The 14,086-nt window shown below is 37.9% G+C and overlaps 1 protein-coding gene across 6 annotated transcripts in view; it reads right to left on the minus strand.

The window, feature by feature from the left end:
* LOC5574448 (fat-like cadherin-related tumor suppressor homolog) overlaps window positions 1-14,086 on the minus strand; it is a 364,780-nt gene that overhangs the window by 19,579 nt on the left and 331,115 nt on the right. For all 6 annotated transcript variants that reach the window (XM_021848929.1, XM_021848928.1, XM_021848927.1 and 3 more), the window contains one exon: window positions 4,699-5,300. In XM_021848929.1, the coding sequence (XP_021704621.1) occupies window positions 4,699-5,300 (602 nt within the window). The remainder of the gene's footprint in view (window positions 1-4,698; window positions 5,301-14,086) is intronic.

A 14,086-nucleotide genomic window follows, 5' to 3' on the forward strand; every position in this document is an offset into this window, starting at 1 on the left:
ATCTCCGGCGGCGAAAACACGCGCGAAATTGTGAGTAAAATCTATCGGACGACGCAAAACCGAACTGTCCTGCTTGGGCCTCACGAAGCACTCAGTAAAAATTTAAAATTCTTGACATGCCAAAAACAGTCATAATACGTTTGCAAAAATTCTTTTTGGTCCAAAAAATAAAAATTTTGGGTATTTTTGCGACACAGATTTTTACCAAGATTTTTGGAGGTTGACTTAAGATAAAAAAGATTTTTTCGGCCGAAAACACAGATGAGTGTCAGAAAAAATGTGGCAACACTGTGCCCAGGGAAGTCAAGAGAATTTCCATTACGAAAAGATCCTGAACCGACCGGGATTCGAACCCAGATACCTCCAGCATGGCTTTGCTTTGTACCCGCGGACTGTAACAACTCGGATAAGGAATTCCCCTTTATTTTTCTATTTAACTATTTAATTACTTGGTCGCTCCAATGTCGAGTAATAGAACATTTGTAGTTTGTATTAGTGCAATACATTATTGCTCATTCGAACACAAAGAGTGGCGGAAAATTAATGGTAATTGTATCGTGAGCTCGTGACAAACAATTAACATACACAGCAAAATCACAGTTGCATGGCTTTTGGGATTCCTTCCGTCAGCAACATCACAACACCTAAACAGCTTGACTCCACGATGACAGCCAAACACCTTAAGCTCGCGAGGGGGCGTCGATAAATTACGATAGAGGTGATGGGTGCAAGGGATTGAAACTACTTGTGCGCATAACAATTTCATTTCAATTTTCCTATCTAATGAAAGAACAGCTATAAAGACATGTTCATCAAAATTGTCTCACTTCATCAATAGACGTCACCTGAAAACAGTGAAAAAATCGCAGTTTTCAAAGCAAGGATTCGGTTGTCGGGCGGTTGTAGAGTAGAACCAAGAAGAAAGGCAAGAAATCACTGAGCCCATGAGCAGTGATTTATGTGTCAACATAAAATTTAATTATTAGCACGCGCGATTGTTGATTGGCGCCTACCATCAGTGTGCGGTTTCGCATCAGGTGTTTCGTAATTCACGTGGTCCTTTCTTTAGCGAGAGTGGATTAGAAAAAGGAAACTTTAATGGTCCGATTATAGGGTTGTGTCAGGGGCAAAATGGGGGTTTTGATTTTTTTTGACTTTCCTGATTGATTGGCTTTAGTCATTTTTGTTTTAATTTTCCTTTAGGAGGAGCTTCTTCTTCCCTTCGTTTATTCGTATATGGAAATAATGTTTAATTTACAATGAAAGTTTATCTGAACCAATGAACAACATGAAACTTGTTGCATCATGTGATATAATAACCCGTCCACATTGAATGCCACTGGTGAGAATCATCCAATATTATGATAAGTGCCCACTCCTTTAACAAGATGTTTCCCCAACATATGTTCAAGTGCAGTGCCGCAAAGGTGTGAACGCCTGTATGACAAAGCATCCGCTCATCCCATTTTGCAGTGTTTCGACACCAATTTGTTGTAGACACGGTAACTACACAAGCTGAAACTACCCACATCTAAATTTTTAATCCGCCCCACGCTCCGGCTGGCTTCACTTTGCAGCACTAATTTTAAATGTGCTTTTAGCATAAATTAAAGCACAAGTGGAATGGATGAAAGCCGAAAGATGGGCTGGTTCCGGAACGGATATACGGTGCGCGATTTATTCCTACATATGCTTGCATCACACGCCCTTCGTCGCACAGTGGGCTGAAGTGAACTGAAGCTGAACTTTCAAAAGCTGTTCAATTTTTATACATTTTTATCTAATTCATAGTTACTACTGTACAGTCGTAAAAGATGTTTGCATTTTTTTAATCGGACTATATGCCTCATATGACTAAAAACCGCGGAAGTTATTTTTTTCTCAATTTCTATTACTATTCTTTTCCCTTTTGTTTTCTTAATTTGCCGTCCTTGTTTGGTGAAGAGTCTTTGATATACCACCTAACCAGGATTGCATTACCTACTTGCTAGAGGAGCTGCGTCCTCGGCAAATGATGCTAACCAGTTTTTCATGTGTATATCGTGTGGCAAGCACAAAGATACTCTATGCCTGAAAATCTAGCAAATTCCCTTCCAACCCTAGGCTTGGTCCTGATTAGGGACAATGGTAATTCGCGGCAAAATTCTTGAAATTTCGCGAGTGACTCAGGCGATAAATCACAAATTTTGCGGCTTTGTCGCGGCCCGTATTTTTGACCATACTTTACACAAAAATACACATTTTCAGTAAAAGAAAAAGCCTTTGTATGTGTAAATTTCATGGAATTTCAATCAATTGTTTTTTTTTTACAAATTTAGATTATATGTTTGAAATAAGGGTGGTTTTTGCAAAATTTAAAACGAAAATAACTAGCAGGACAACGTCGAAGTTAAAACTAAACAGTAATAAATTTTTTATGGAACTTCGACTCCAAGATGAATAAACCATTTTCAGAAGCAATAAACTGGAATTTACCTTGATTATCATACAAATTCTTCAAATTTAACTATTTTCGCGGCATTTCGTGCGATTTCCTGAATTTCGCGGCGAAGCCCAAATTTCGCGGAATTCGCGGCTTCCGCGAAATTGCGAATTTCCATTGTCCCTAGTCCTGATGAATGGCTGCGCGTTAACCGCTACGGCTATCTGGGTCCCGATTTTACTTAGTGGTTTCTAAAAATTACGGTTTTTGGATCCATTTTCGCCCACTGTGCGTCGACACAATACTTAGTAGTGCCGTCACGCTAGGTTTCGGTGCATGTTGCTGGATTGGGTTGTTCCCGGGGTGTGTCATCTTGTCCCGGTTGTGTGTGGGGACAAGCGAACAAAAGCGGATCAGCACCACGGAATGATAATGAGAATAATACACTTCAAAGAGCGCCTCCTTGAAGGGTTTTTGTTTGGCACTTTGGTCTAATGTAAAGTGACCAGACGTCCCGGATTGTGCGGGACAGTCCCGGATTTGAGCAACCTGTCCCGCATCACCAAGCGTCCCGGAAAACGTCCCGGATTGTGGAGATAACCAAAAAACTTTGTACTTGAAACATGAACAATGAAAAGTTCTTAATTGTTATACAGACATTCAAAATTAACCTTCACATACTGGTCGGCTTTTTCCATGGAAAAAGAAGATTCTAATCCAGATCTAAATAGGATTCTTATCAATATTTGAACAGAACTTTGTTCTTATTTGTACGAATTTCGTGCTGAAATCTTCGCAAAATATTATTGGAATCTTAACCGAATTCTATCCGCACTCAAAAATAATTAATATATCTGAGTTCTGATCTAAATTTATTTAATCTACACATTTTCATAGTACCAGAACTCTAACAAAATTCGGGTAAAATGCAAAATTTTCACAAAATTCACAAGAAGTTTCCACAATATTTCAGCTGGAGTCTTGACAAAATATTATTACCTATATTTTTAGCTTGATGTTGATTCAGTGTTATCTGTTTAGATGTTAACTTAATAAATGAATTAAATATGTTCAGCTCATGATATGGTTCAGAATTTTCCCATGACACTGTTAAGAAACCTTTTAAGATTTTGTTCAGAATCTACTTTTGTTTTCCAATTGTTCTCAAAATGGTTTTTCTATTCCTGCAAAGATTTTGATCGTAATGAAGTCTGAATTCTTGTGATTTTGTTAAGGGGACACGGGAGACCGTGTTATTTTCCCTATCTTTCGTCTCACTCTAACAATTATCATCAAAACTTTGTGGAAGCAAATCTCGAGTTTTAGTGAACCGATGAAGCTGAAAATTTATTGGGTTGTGCACTACATATACATATAGAATCATAGTGATACATTTTCGCATCGATATATGGAGTGGTTCTTGGAGTTTGCTTCTTAAAATAGATAGGTTGATTATGATGACGTCCCGTGCGGCCTTAAGCAAACTAGAATACCGTTTCTTACTCATAATTCTTCTAGATTCTTTCTTGGATTATATTATTCAGTCTAAAGTTCTAACAAGAATTCAGTTCGAAACACCATACATTTTTGCTTCAATATCGCTCAAACTGGTTTGTGAGGCTTACAAAATTCTGATTGCAACTCATTGAATTCTGGTTCGAAAATATCACTTGATCCAGATCTAAATTTAATCTTATTTTGACATTTTTCATCTATTAAATATTCCATATAAACTCTTCCAAAACAAATTATGGAATTCCAACTAAATATTGAAGAACACATGTTACATTTTGAGCAAAAGTGCAAATCAGAAAATGACTGTTAAATTAAAAACTTCATATATAAATAGATTTAAAATCTTATAAATTTCCTCCAAATTTTATTATTTAATTACCTTAAAAAATAATAAGAATGTGTATACAGTACTCGTTTGATTTTGGCACTATCGATCTCAATGTTTCTGTGGGTCCTTTTGAGACATACCTTGTTCAATTCGTGGTCATTATAACGGCGATAAAAGTTTTAATGAAATCAACCGTTCGATTTTGGAAAGCTTCAATTTATGGAACATGAAAATTTTTGTCATGTTAGTAAAATCGAACCGGCATTGTACTTTTTAGTATTCTTACGATATTTTTCAAAATTTTACCATTTTTGTCCCGCATTGAAGCCAATCACATCTGGTCACTTTAGTCTAATGGAAAAACGTTTGCTTTTTCTGCTGTCATCAGCGGAAAGCGATTCGTGTTCAGAGTGAGAGTTCGGGAGGTACTTACCGTTGTTACTAGTCGACCAGCCAGTTGATTCTCGTTCACCTTGACATCGTAGAACAAGTGCTCGAAGGTGGGGTTATGGAGATTCGCCGGGAGGATGGTTATCTTAACGCGTGTGAAACTGGTATAAACTCCATCCGTGACGGAGACATTCAGGATGGTGACATGTTTTTCGGCAAAATTTTGCATATTCACCAGGGTGATTATACCACTGACCGGGTTGATGTCGTAAGTTTGCAGTTCGTTTCCCTGGGCTATGGTGTAGGTGAGACGATCATGATCGATGTAATCCGGATCGGAGGCTGATACCACTGTTACGAATTGACCACGAGTGGCATGTTCGGAAAGGACACAGGTGTACGATGGTTGTTCGAATTTGGGAGGGTTGTCGTTCATGTCCATGACGGAGACCCACACGTGAGCCGTAGAACTGAGACTTGGAACGCCTTTGTCGCTGGCTATCACCGTGAAATGATGGTGGCTTAGGGTTTCGTGATCCAGAGATTTCTTCAGATAGATCACGCCGTCCGTTGGATCCATGTGGAAATATTCGGAAGTGTTCTTACTGTCTGTTTGCAGAGCGTACGTGACGACTTGGTTTATTCCTGTGAAAAAAAAAACATAATGATGAATGGTTAAGGATAACTAAAGATCTGAATATGAATATATAACGACTGAACACAATTCTTGTGTGATATTTAAGGATTTTCAAGTTAGTAAAATTCTGAGAGAGAGGAGACAGCTGACTTAAGGCCGGAGCACAATGGATACGTTGCGTTTTGCGTTTGAGTTTGCGTTTATCAATCCGTTTGATCCGGTTTGTACTAAAATGGAAAACGTACGCAGAACGGATAATCAACGCACAATCAATACGTTTGGTTGCAGTTAACCAGTTGAGATCAATCTCTTTTTTTCCATTTTTTAAAGATTTGCATCAAGTAGATGCTGAACCGAGTCGAATTAAACACCATCATCAAGGTTCCAGAAAAATCACAGTACAGTTTTGATTGATGCCTTGGAAGGTGTTAGGTGGGATTATTTGATAACTCCTCAATACTTCCAAGATCCCTGAAATAATGCGCAAAGAAACATAGACGAAATTCTGGAGGACGAAAGATTTCTAGAATCGATCCGTAAACAGGTTCTTGGCCAACAGGTTAGATACCATCTTTCGGGGTGATATTGACCCACTCGGGGTGACTTTGGGCCACTATTTGTCAAATTGAAGTTTCGACGTTCCATGAAGTAGCGATGCAGATGAATGGAAATTCAAAATGCGTGAATTTACGCAGCGTCGACGCCATGGTGATCTAGCAAATGTGAGCTCTTGTTTCTATATTTTTCACTAGCGTTTTCCCACAATGTTTAACTTATTTCTTTACCAAACCCACCAGCAGTTCTATCTGTGATTCCATCATAAGTTCAATAAGGAATTCCTCCATGGATTGTAACATGAATTCCTACAAGGTATTTCACCAGGAATTCCCCCAGGTAACGCTGCAAGAATTTCTTTAGGAATTCTACCAAAATTTCTTCTTGAATTTCATTGGTAATTCCAAGTGTTCAATCATGATTTTTACCAGTGATTCAATTAGGAATTCCTGTAAGGATTCCTTTTAGAAATTTCTTCCGAAAGTTCACATGGAATTCTTCACGGGATTCCATCAGGAACTACATCAAAATTTCCTCCTTCATCAGGAGTACCTACTGAGATTCCATCAGTAGTTCTTCTAGGGGTCAGGAGATTTTGTGGGTATTTAAACACGAGTGCGTCCAGGAATTCCATCAGGAGTACTTCTCATCATTCTATCATGAATTCCACGAAGGATTTCATCAGACCCTATTGGGGTTTCATTGGATCTTCCTCTAGGGATTAAACCGGAAGTTCCTCTAAGAATTCCATCGTAAATTTCGCTAGGGATTCCATCAAGAGTTTTTCTGGGGATGTCATAAGCAGTCCTTCGAGGGATTCCAACAGGAGTTCTTTCAGGGATTCCATCTGGAATTCCTCCAGATATTCCATCAGAAGTTCCTTAAGGAGTTTCTCCAGGGATTCCATCAGGAGTACCTTCCAGGACATCTTAATGAATTCCTCCAAGGATTCCAACAAAAGTTCCTATAGAGATTCTATCAAGAGTACCTCTAGGATCTCCATTAGAGTTCTTATTGGGATTTTATCAGGAGTTCCTCCAGAGATTCCGTCAAGAGTTTCATCGGCGATTCAACTTGGAATTCGTCCTGACATTCTTTCAGAAGTTCCTTCATAGATTATATCAGTAGTTCTTCGAAGAACTCAATCAGGATTACTTCTAGGGGTTGATACTAAAGCTCTTCAATGGGTTTCATCAGGAGTTCCCAACAAACATTTTAGTCGAACGACAGTTGAATAACTCACTCTGAAGCAAATTTCAGCTGAATTAACTGTTGTTCAGCTACTAATGTTACTTGGGTTCCATCAGGAATCCCTCCAGGAGTTCTACTAGGGATTTCATCAGGAGTTCCTCCAGAGAATCCATCAGGAGTTTTTCAAGAATATCTTTAGGAATTTTTCCAAGGATTTTCTCTTGGAGTTTCTCCAGGGATTCCATCAGGAGTACCTATAGAGATTCTATCAGAAATGCCCTTAGGGTTTCCATCAGAGTTCTTATGGGGATTTTATCAGGAGTTCTTCCAGGGGTTCCATCAAGAGTTCCTTCAGAGATTCCACCTAAAATTCCTCCAGAGATTCAATCAGGAGTTCCTCAGAAACTATATCAGGAGTTCGTCGAGGAATTTCATCGGGATGTCTTCTAGGGATATCATGAGTAGTTCCTATAGGAATTCTTTTAGGATTTCCATCGGGAATCTTATCAGGAAATCCTCCTGGGATTGCATCACGAGTTCCTTTAGAGATTCCATCAGAAGTTCCTTCGAAGATTCCACCTGGAATTCTTCCAGAGATTATATTAGGATCCTCCATCAAAAATTCCTTCTGGATCCTTATCAGTAATTCCTTCAGAAAGTTCAACAGAAGTTCCTACAGAGTATCCATCAGGAGTTCCTCCAGAGATTACATTGAACGTTAGTTCAGAGATTTCAGCAGGCACTCCTCCAGAGATTCATCAGGAGTTCTTTTGAAGATTTCATCAGGAGTTCCTTCAGGGATTTCATAAGCAGTTTCTTTAGATAATCCACCAGGAATTCCTCCTGAGATTCTATCAGAAGCATCTATAGTTCCCTTGAATCTTTCAATATGATTTCTTCCAGAGATTCCATCAGGAGTTCCTCCAGGGATTCCATCAGGAGTGACTATAGGCATTTCATAAAGAATTCCTTCATGGATTCCATCAGGAGTTCCTCCAGGGATTTCATTAGGAATTCTCCTGAGATTCCATTAGGGGTTCTTGAATGGATAACATCAGAAGTTCTTCTAGGGATTATATTAATAGATCCTCCAGGGATTCCAACAGGAGTTTTTTCTGAGATTCCACCTAGAATTCCTACAGGAGTTCTTTCAGAAGTTTCTCTAGGAATTCCATCAGGAGTTCCTTTGCAGATTGCAAATGGAATTCCTCTACAGATTATATCAGGGGTTCTTCAAGAAATTCTTATAAAATCCTCCTTGGATTCCATTATGGACACTTTTTGGGATTCTATCAGAAATTCTGTCAAGGATTCTATCAGGATTTTTTCTAAACGTTCGTTCAAGAATTCCTCTAAGGTTATTCTGGGCCCATCAGGTCATTTACCACGGATTCCTCCCGGAATTTATTGAGGAATTCTATCAGAATTTTCTTCCGTTGGTTTCTCTAGGGCATTTCTCAAGAGATTACTCCAGGAATTCTTCAATGGAGTCCTCACAGAATACCTCAAAGGATTCCTCCTGAAAGTCCTCAAGGGATTTCTCCCAGAATTAATCAAGGGATGTCTCCTGAAATTCCCCAAGGAATTAATCTCGGGAGGCCTTAAGAAATTCCCCCCAGAATATTTCCAAGGATTCTCGAAGGTTATCTGGAATTCCTCCAGAGATTTTACCAGAAATTTCTTATAAGGATTTCATTTAGAAAATCCTCCCGGAATCCTTTATAGAATTAATCCCGGAAATCCTTAAGAGGTTCCTCCTAGATTTTTTTAAGGAATTTTCCGTGGAATATCTCCAGACATTCTTGCGGGTATTCAGGAGTTCCTCCAGCGATTTTACTGGGTAATATAAGGATTTAACTAGTGATTTGGGAATCCACCAGTATATCCTCCAGTAACAGTCATATCGGGGATTTGACACCGTTTTCTTTAAAGATTCCTCTAGTAATTCCTTCAGAGATTTCACCAGTATTCCTATAATTATTTCATTATTAGAATTTCCGCCAGAAAAATATACCAGAGTTTCTACCAGAAAATACTTGAAAGGTTTTAACAGGATTTCTTTTCTTTATTCGGGGGGGTTATCCTCCAAGGAATTCATTAAAAAATGTCCAAAGAGTCCACAAGAATTTTTTTTCTGGAAAACCATAAATATTTCCACGAAAGAATCTATCAGGAACTCCATGAAGGATTGAACTATAAATTCTTCCTTTCTTTACCCTAGGTATTCCGGGAATCTTCTGCAAAGTTCCAAAAGATAATTCATCCAGGGATTCCACTTATATTTATTCAGAGTATTAATCAATGGAGCAATATCTTGAAAAATCCTTGGAGGAATTACCAAAGAAATCACTGCAGAAATTCCCTGGAGAAATTCCCAGGGAATTCCCTGGAGAAATTCCTTAATATAACTTTGGAAGAACTTTAAAGCAATCCCTGAAGGAGCTCCTAAAGGGTTATCTAAGCCGATTCCTGGTGAATTCCTTGGACAAATCGTGAAAAAAATACTGAAAGAAATTGATGGATAAATTCCTTTGGGAATCCTCGGAAAATTTTTTGGTAGATCCTTGAAGTAATTTCTGAAGGATTCCCAGGGGAATGCCTCGTAGGGTTTCTTCAGGGGTACAATGAGGAATTTATAAAATAATTCCTGGTGGAATTTCTGAAGCAACTCCTAGCGGAATTTAAGAGGAATCCTAGGAGGATTGCGTGATAGAATCCTTGGAACTAACTTCTAGAGGGATTCTTGAAGAAATTGTTATAGCAATCTCTTCAGAAACTCTTGGAGGCAGCCTTGAAGTAAGTAAGTAGAAGAATTATTGAAGAAATCACGAGGTTTTTTTTAGATTGATCTTTAAAGGAATCATTGGAGGAAATACTGAATAGTTTGTAGAGCAACCTTTGAAGGAATCTCTGGAAGAATGCCACCTGAAGGCATGCTTGAAGTTTTTTCCCCGGAGGAATTTCTGGTGGAAACTTCCAGTGGAAACTTTTTAAGGAATTCCAAAAGCATCTTCTTTAAAAATTGCAACAGAAACTTTTGAATGAATTTCAGAAGCATCTCCTTGAGGAATGCCAGCATCAACTATAAAGTAAATTGAAAAGCAACTTTGCGAGAAATTTCAGAAGAAACTCTCGGAGGAATTCCGAATGAAACTCTTAAAAGAATTCGATAAGCCACTCCTTGGGAAATTCCAGAAACCATTCTCTGAGGATTTCGAGAAGGAGCTCTTGAAGGAATTCCAATACAACAACAACAACTTCATGAGTAATTCCAGAAGCATGGTAGAATTCGAAGAGCGTTAACGTGAGGAACTCCAATTTGAGAAATTTCAGAAGCAACTCCTGGAGGAATACCAGGAGGATTTTCTAAAAGGATCCTATAAGTAATACCATAGGGAATTGAAAAAATCCAGGGGGATCTCCAGAAGAAACTTTTGAAGGAATTCCCGAAACGACTCTTTGATAAATTCCTGAAGCAACTCCCACAGGTATTCCAAGACGAACTCCAGACAGAGTTTCAGAAGCAATTTTTGAAGGAAATTTAAGAACAGTTTTATTCAAGCAGGACGGCCAAATGCAACTTCCTGTGAAATTCCAGGAATATCCACTAAATTAATTCCAGAATCTACTACTTTAAGATTTCAGAAGCGGTTTATAGAGTAAGTGTAGAAGGAACTTCCGGGAAAATTCCAGATAAACTCAATTAGAAATATTTAATTTTTTAAAAGAACTCTTCAAGGGTTTCAGATAGCCCTCTAGAAAGAATTTCAGAAGGAACTTCTGAAACAATTAGAAAAGAGTTTGTTTAAAGATTCCAAGAGGCAATTTTTACAGAATTTTAAAAGCAGCTCTTGGAGGAATTTGAGGACAAATTTCTTGAACAATTGCAGAAAAAACTCTTGAAGAAATTTCTCGAGAAATATCCAAGGACGCCTTAAAGGAATTCCAGGAGACACTATTAAAGGGACTCCAAGAACAACTTTGTAAAATATACTCAATGCAACTTTGTGGGAAGACCTTCTGAAGGACATCCAGGAGCAATTATCTAAGGATCTCTAGGAGAATCAATTTAAGGAATCAAAGAAACAGCACTTGAAGGATTTTCTGGATCAAATTCGCAAAACATATACTTCAGAAGAAATTTCTGGAGGAACTAATTTTTGAAGGAAATGCAAGAGCACTACCGGTAAAAATTTCAGTAGCAACACTTGAAAAAACTCCAGAAGCAACTAGTTGTGATTTTTCAAAAGCCTTTTCAACAGGAATTCTAGATGTAACTCTCGGAGAAATTCCAGTTGGAACTCGTGTAGGACTTCCAAAACAAATCTCGGAAAAACTCCAGAAGGAACTCTTGAAATCTTTTACAAGCAACTTTTCACAAATTTTCAGGAATTGAGGAGCAACTCTTTGTGAAATCCCAGAAGCAACTCCCGGAGGATTTCCAATGGGAACTCTTTAAAGAGTTCCAGAAGCATTTCCTTAAGGAAATCCAGTAGCATCTATTGATAAAATTCTAAGAACATCTCCATGAGAATTCATAGAAGCAATCCTTGGCGGAATTCCAGGGGAAAATTTGGGAGGAATCCCAGAAGCAACACTTTGAGCAGTTATAGACAATACCTTCTGGGGAACTCCAATATAAATTCTGGAAGGAAGTGACTGTCTTGAACGATACCTAAAAGCTACTATCGGAGGAAATCCATAATCAAAGAAATTCTTAGAGCAACTTTCGGCAGAAATCAAAAAGGGATCAACTCTATGAGAAATTACAGAAGCAACTCTAGGATAAATTCCAGGATGGTTTCTTAAAGTGATTCTAGAAGTAATTCCTTGAGGAGTTTCAACGCAACATTCGGAGGAGTCCAGGTTGAACCCTGGAAGGAATTTCAAAATCATCTCCCGAAGCAACTTCTGAAGGAATTTCGATAGCGTTTATGTGAGAATTCCCAGACGCAACTCCTTTAGAAATCCCAGAAACAATTCTATGATGAATTCCAGAAGTAACTCTTGGATAAACTCCATTAGGATCTTCTGAAGGATTTCAGAATCAACCCTTGAATTTATTTCCGAAGGAAATAATGAAGGAATTTCAGAAGCAACTCTTTCAGCAAGCAATTTCCGGAAAATACTAGGAGAGATTCTAGAAGCAAGAATTCCAGTAGCAGATTTTTGAAATAATCTAAAAGCGACTCGTGGAAAAATTCCAGAGGTTCTCATGAAAAACACCCAGGATTACCTTTTTGGAGAATTTATGTAGCAACTCTTGTAAGAATTTCAGAGCATTTCTTGATGAAATTTTCGAATATAATTCTTTGAGGAATTCAAGAAGCATCAATCCAAGAAATTGCCTCTGAAATTTGGACTGCCAGAGAAATTCTAGGAATTACAGAAGAAAATTCTGGCGAAAATTGAAAGAAAAAATCAATGTTTAATTCCAGAAAAAAACTCCTTAGAAGCATTTTAGAAGAAATACTTAAAGCATTTTCTGAAGCAGCCACAGAAGGAATTCTTGTAGAAACTTCTAAAAGATTTCCATTACAAATAGGAGAAATTCTAAAAGGAGACTCTGGAGGATCTTCTAAAATAAAATCAGAAATCATTTATTGATGAATTTTTAAAGCAACTCCTAGGAAAACTCTTTCACAAATTTTTGAAAAATATCCAAAAGAAATCACAGAAAGACCTCCTGGAGAAATTTACTAGCAATTTCAGAGTCAACTTCTCTAGATTAGGTCAGAAGTAACTTCAAGAGGAACTTCTAGAGAAATGAGAGAAGCACCTTCTTGATGAAATCCAGGAGCAGCTTTCGAATAAAGAGGAAACTCTAAAAAAAATACAAAAGGAAATCTTAAAAGAAATCAAAAAGATTTTATTGAAAGGAATTAAAAAGAACTCCAGAAAAAAAACTCCTAGGGGAACTCTAGAAGAAAATCTAGAAGCAATTTCTGGAGTTATTGTAAAAGGAACTCCTAGAGGAATTCCAGAAACAAGCCCTTTTAGAGTTATAGAATACACTTCAGAAAAAAATAACATTAGCAACCCCTGGAGGAAATCCAAAAGTTATGCCTATAGGAATTTCAGAAGAATCTACTGGAAAATTTCCAGAGAAAACTCAAACAGGGATTCCACACACAACTCTTGGAGGAACTTATAAAAATCCTGTAGCACCTCCTGTAAAAATCCCAGAAGAAACTCATGAAATAATTTTAGGAGGAAATCATAGAAAAATTGCTGAAAAATCTCCTGGAGGATTTACGGAACCAATAGTATCGTTAATTACGAAGTATGACCCTCGTTGCACTTCGCTACATGGTCGTTTCCTTTATCGACCAACGATGAATAGAACAGAAATAGATTAGAAGACCATATCTATCCGCAACATCACCAACAGCAGCATCGACTCCATGCAGGAAATGTTCTTCAAACTTCACGGTTAAATTTCACTGTGATGTTCATCACCGCTTCTGTTGCAGCCGAGATTATGCATTGCCCACCAACGAAAATGCTTATCTCACCAGCTCCACAGATCCGGTTGTATTTTATTTAGTGAAAATTGAACTAATTACGTACAAATATCACTAAACTTAACAACCGTACACTGCAGAAACCGATAAAAACAAACAAGCTTTCCGTAAACTCAAGCGCAAGATTTGAAAATTTTCTATTCTTCCGGATGACTATGCGGTTGAGTTTGCGTTTAGTACAGTTTTGTGCCAAACCGCAAAGTCAATCCGGATACATTGTGCTTTGGCGCATATGATCCCGTCCATTTAAAATAGCTGTCAAAAAAACGGATCGTCAACCGGATCCATTGTGCTCCGGCCTTTAGATTGCGAGCTTCGAAAAGTCACGGGAACCTGTCACCAACTGTCATTGGAAAACCGGCACATTTGAAGGGCAAAGAGTGAAAAACCGTCAAAATTCAAGTAAAATTAATCAAAATTTCTAGGTGATTTTCGATGATTGCACATTTAAAAAAGTTAAAAACCTAAATATAGTTGTGTTTTGCAAAACTGCTATTGATTTTTTTATATTCATATCCTTTTTC

The sequence above is a fragment of the Aedes aegypti genome, chromosome 3, assembly GCF_002204515.2.
Source record: "Aedes aegypti strain LVP_AGWG chromosome 3, AaegL5.0 Primary Assembly, whole genome shotgun sequence".
Taxonomy (NCBI): Eukaryota; Metazoa; Arthropoda; class Insecta; order Diptera; family Culicidae; genus Aedes; species Aedes aegypti.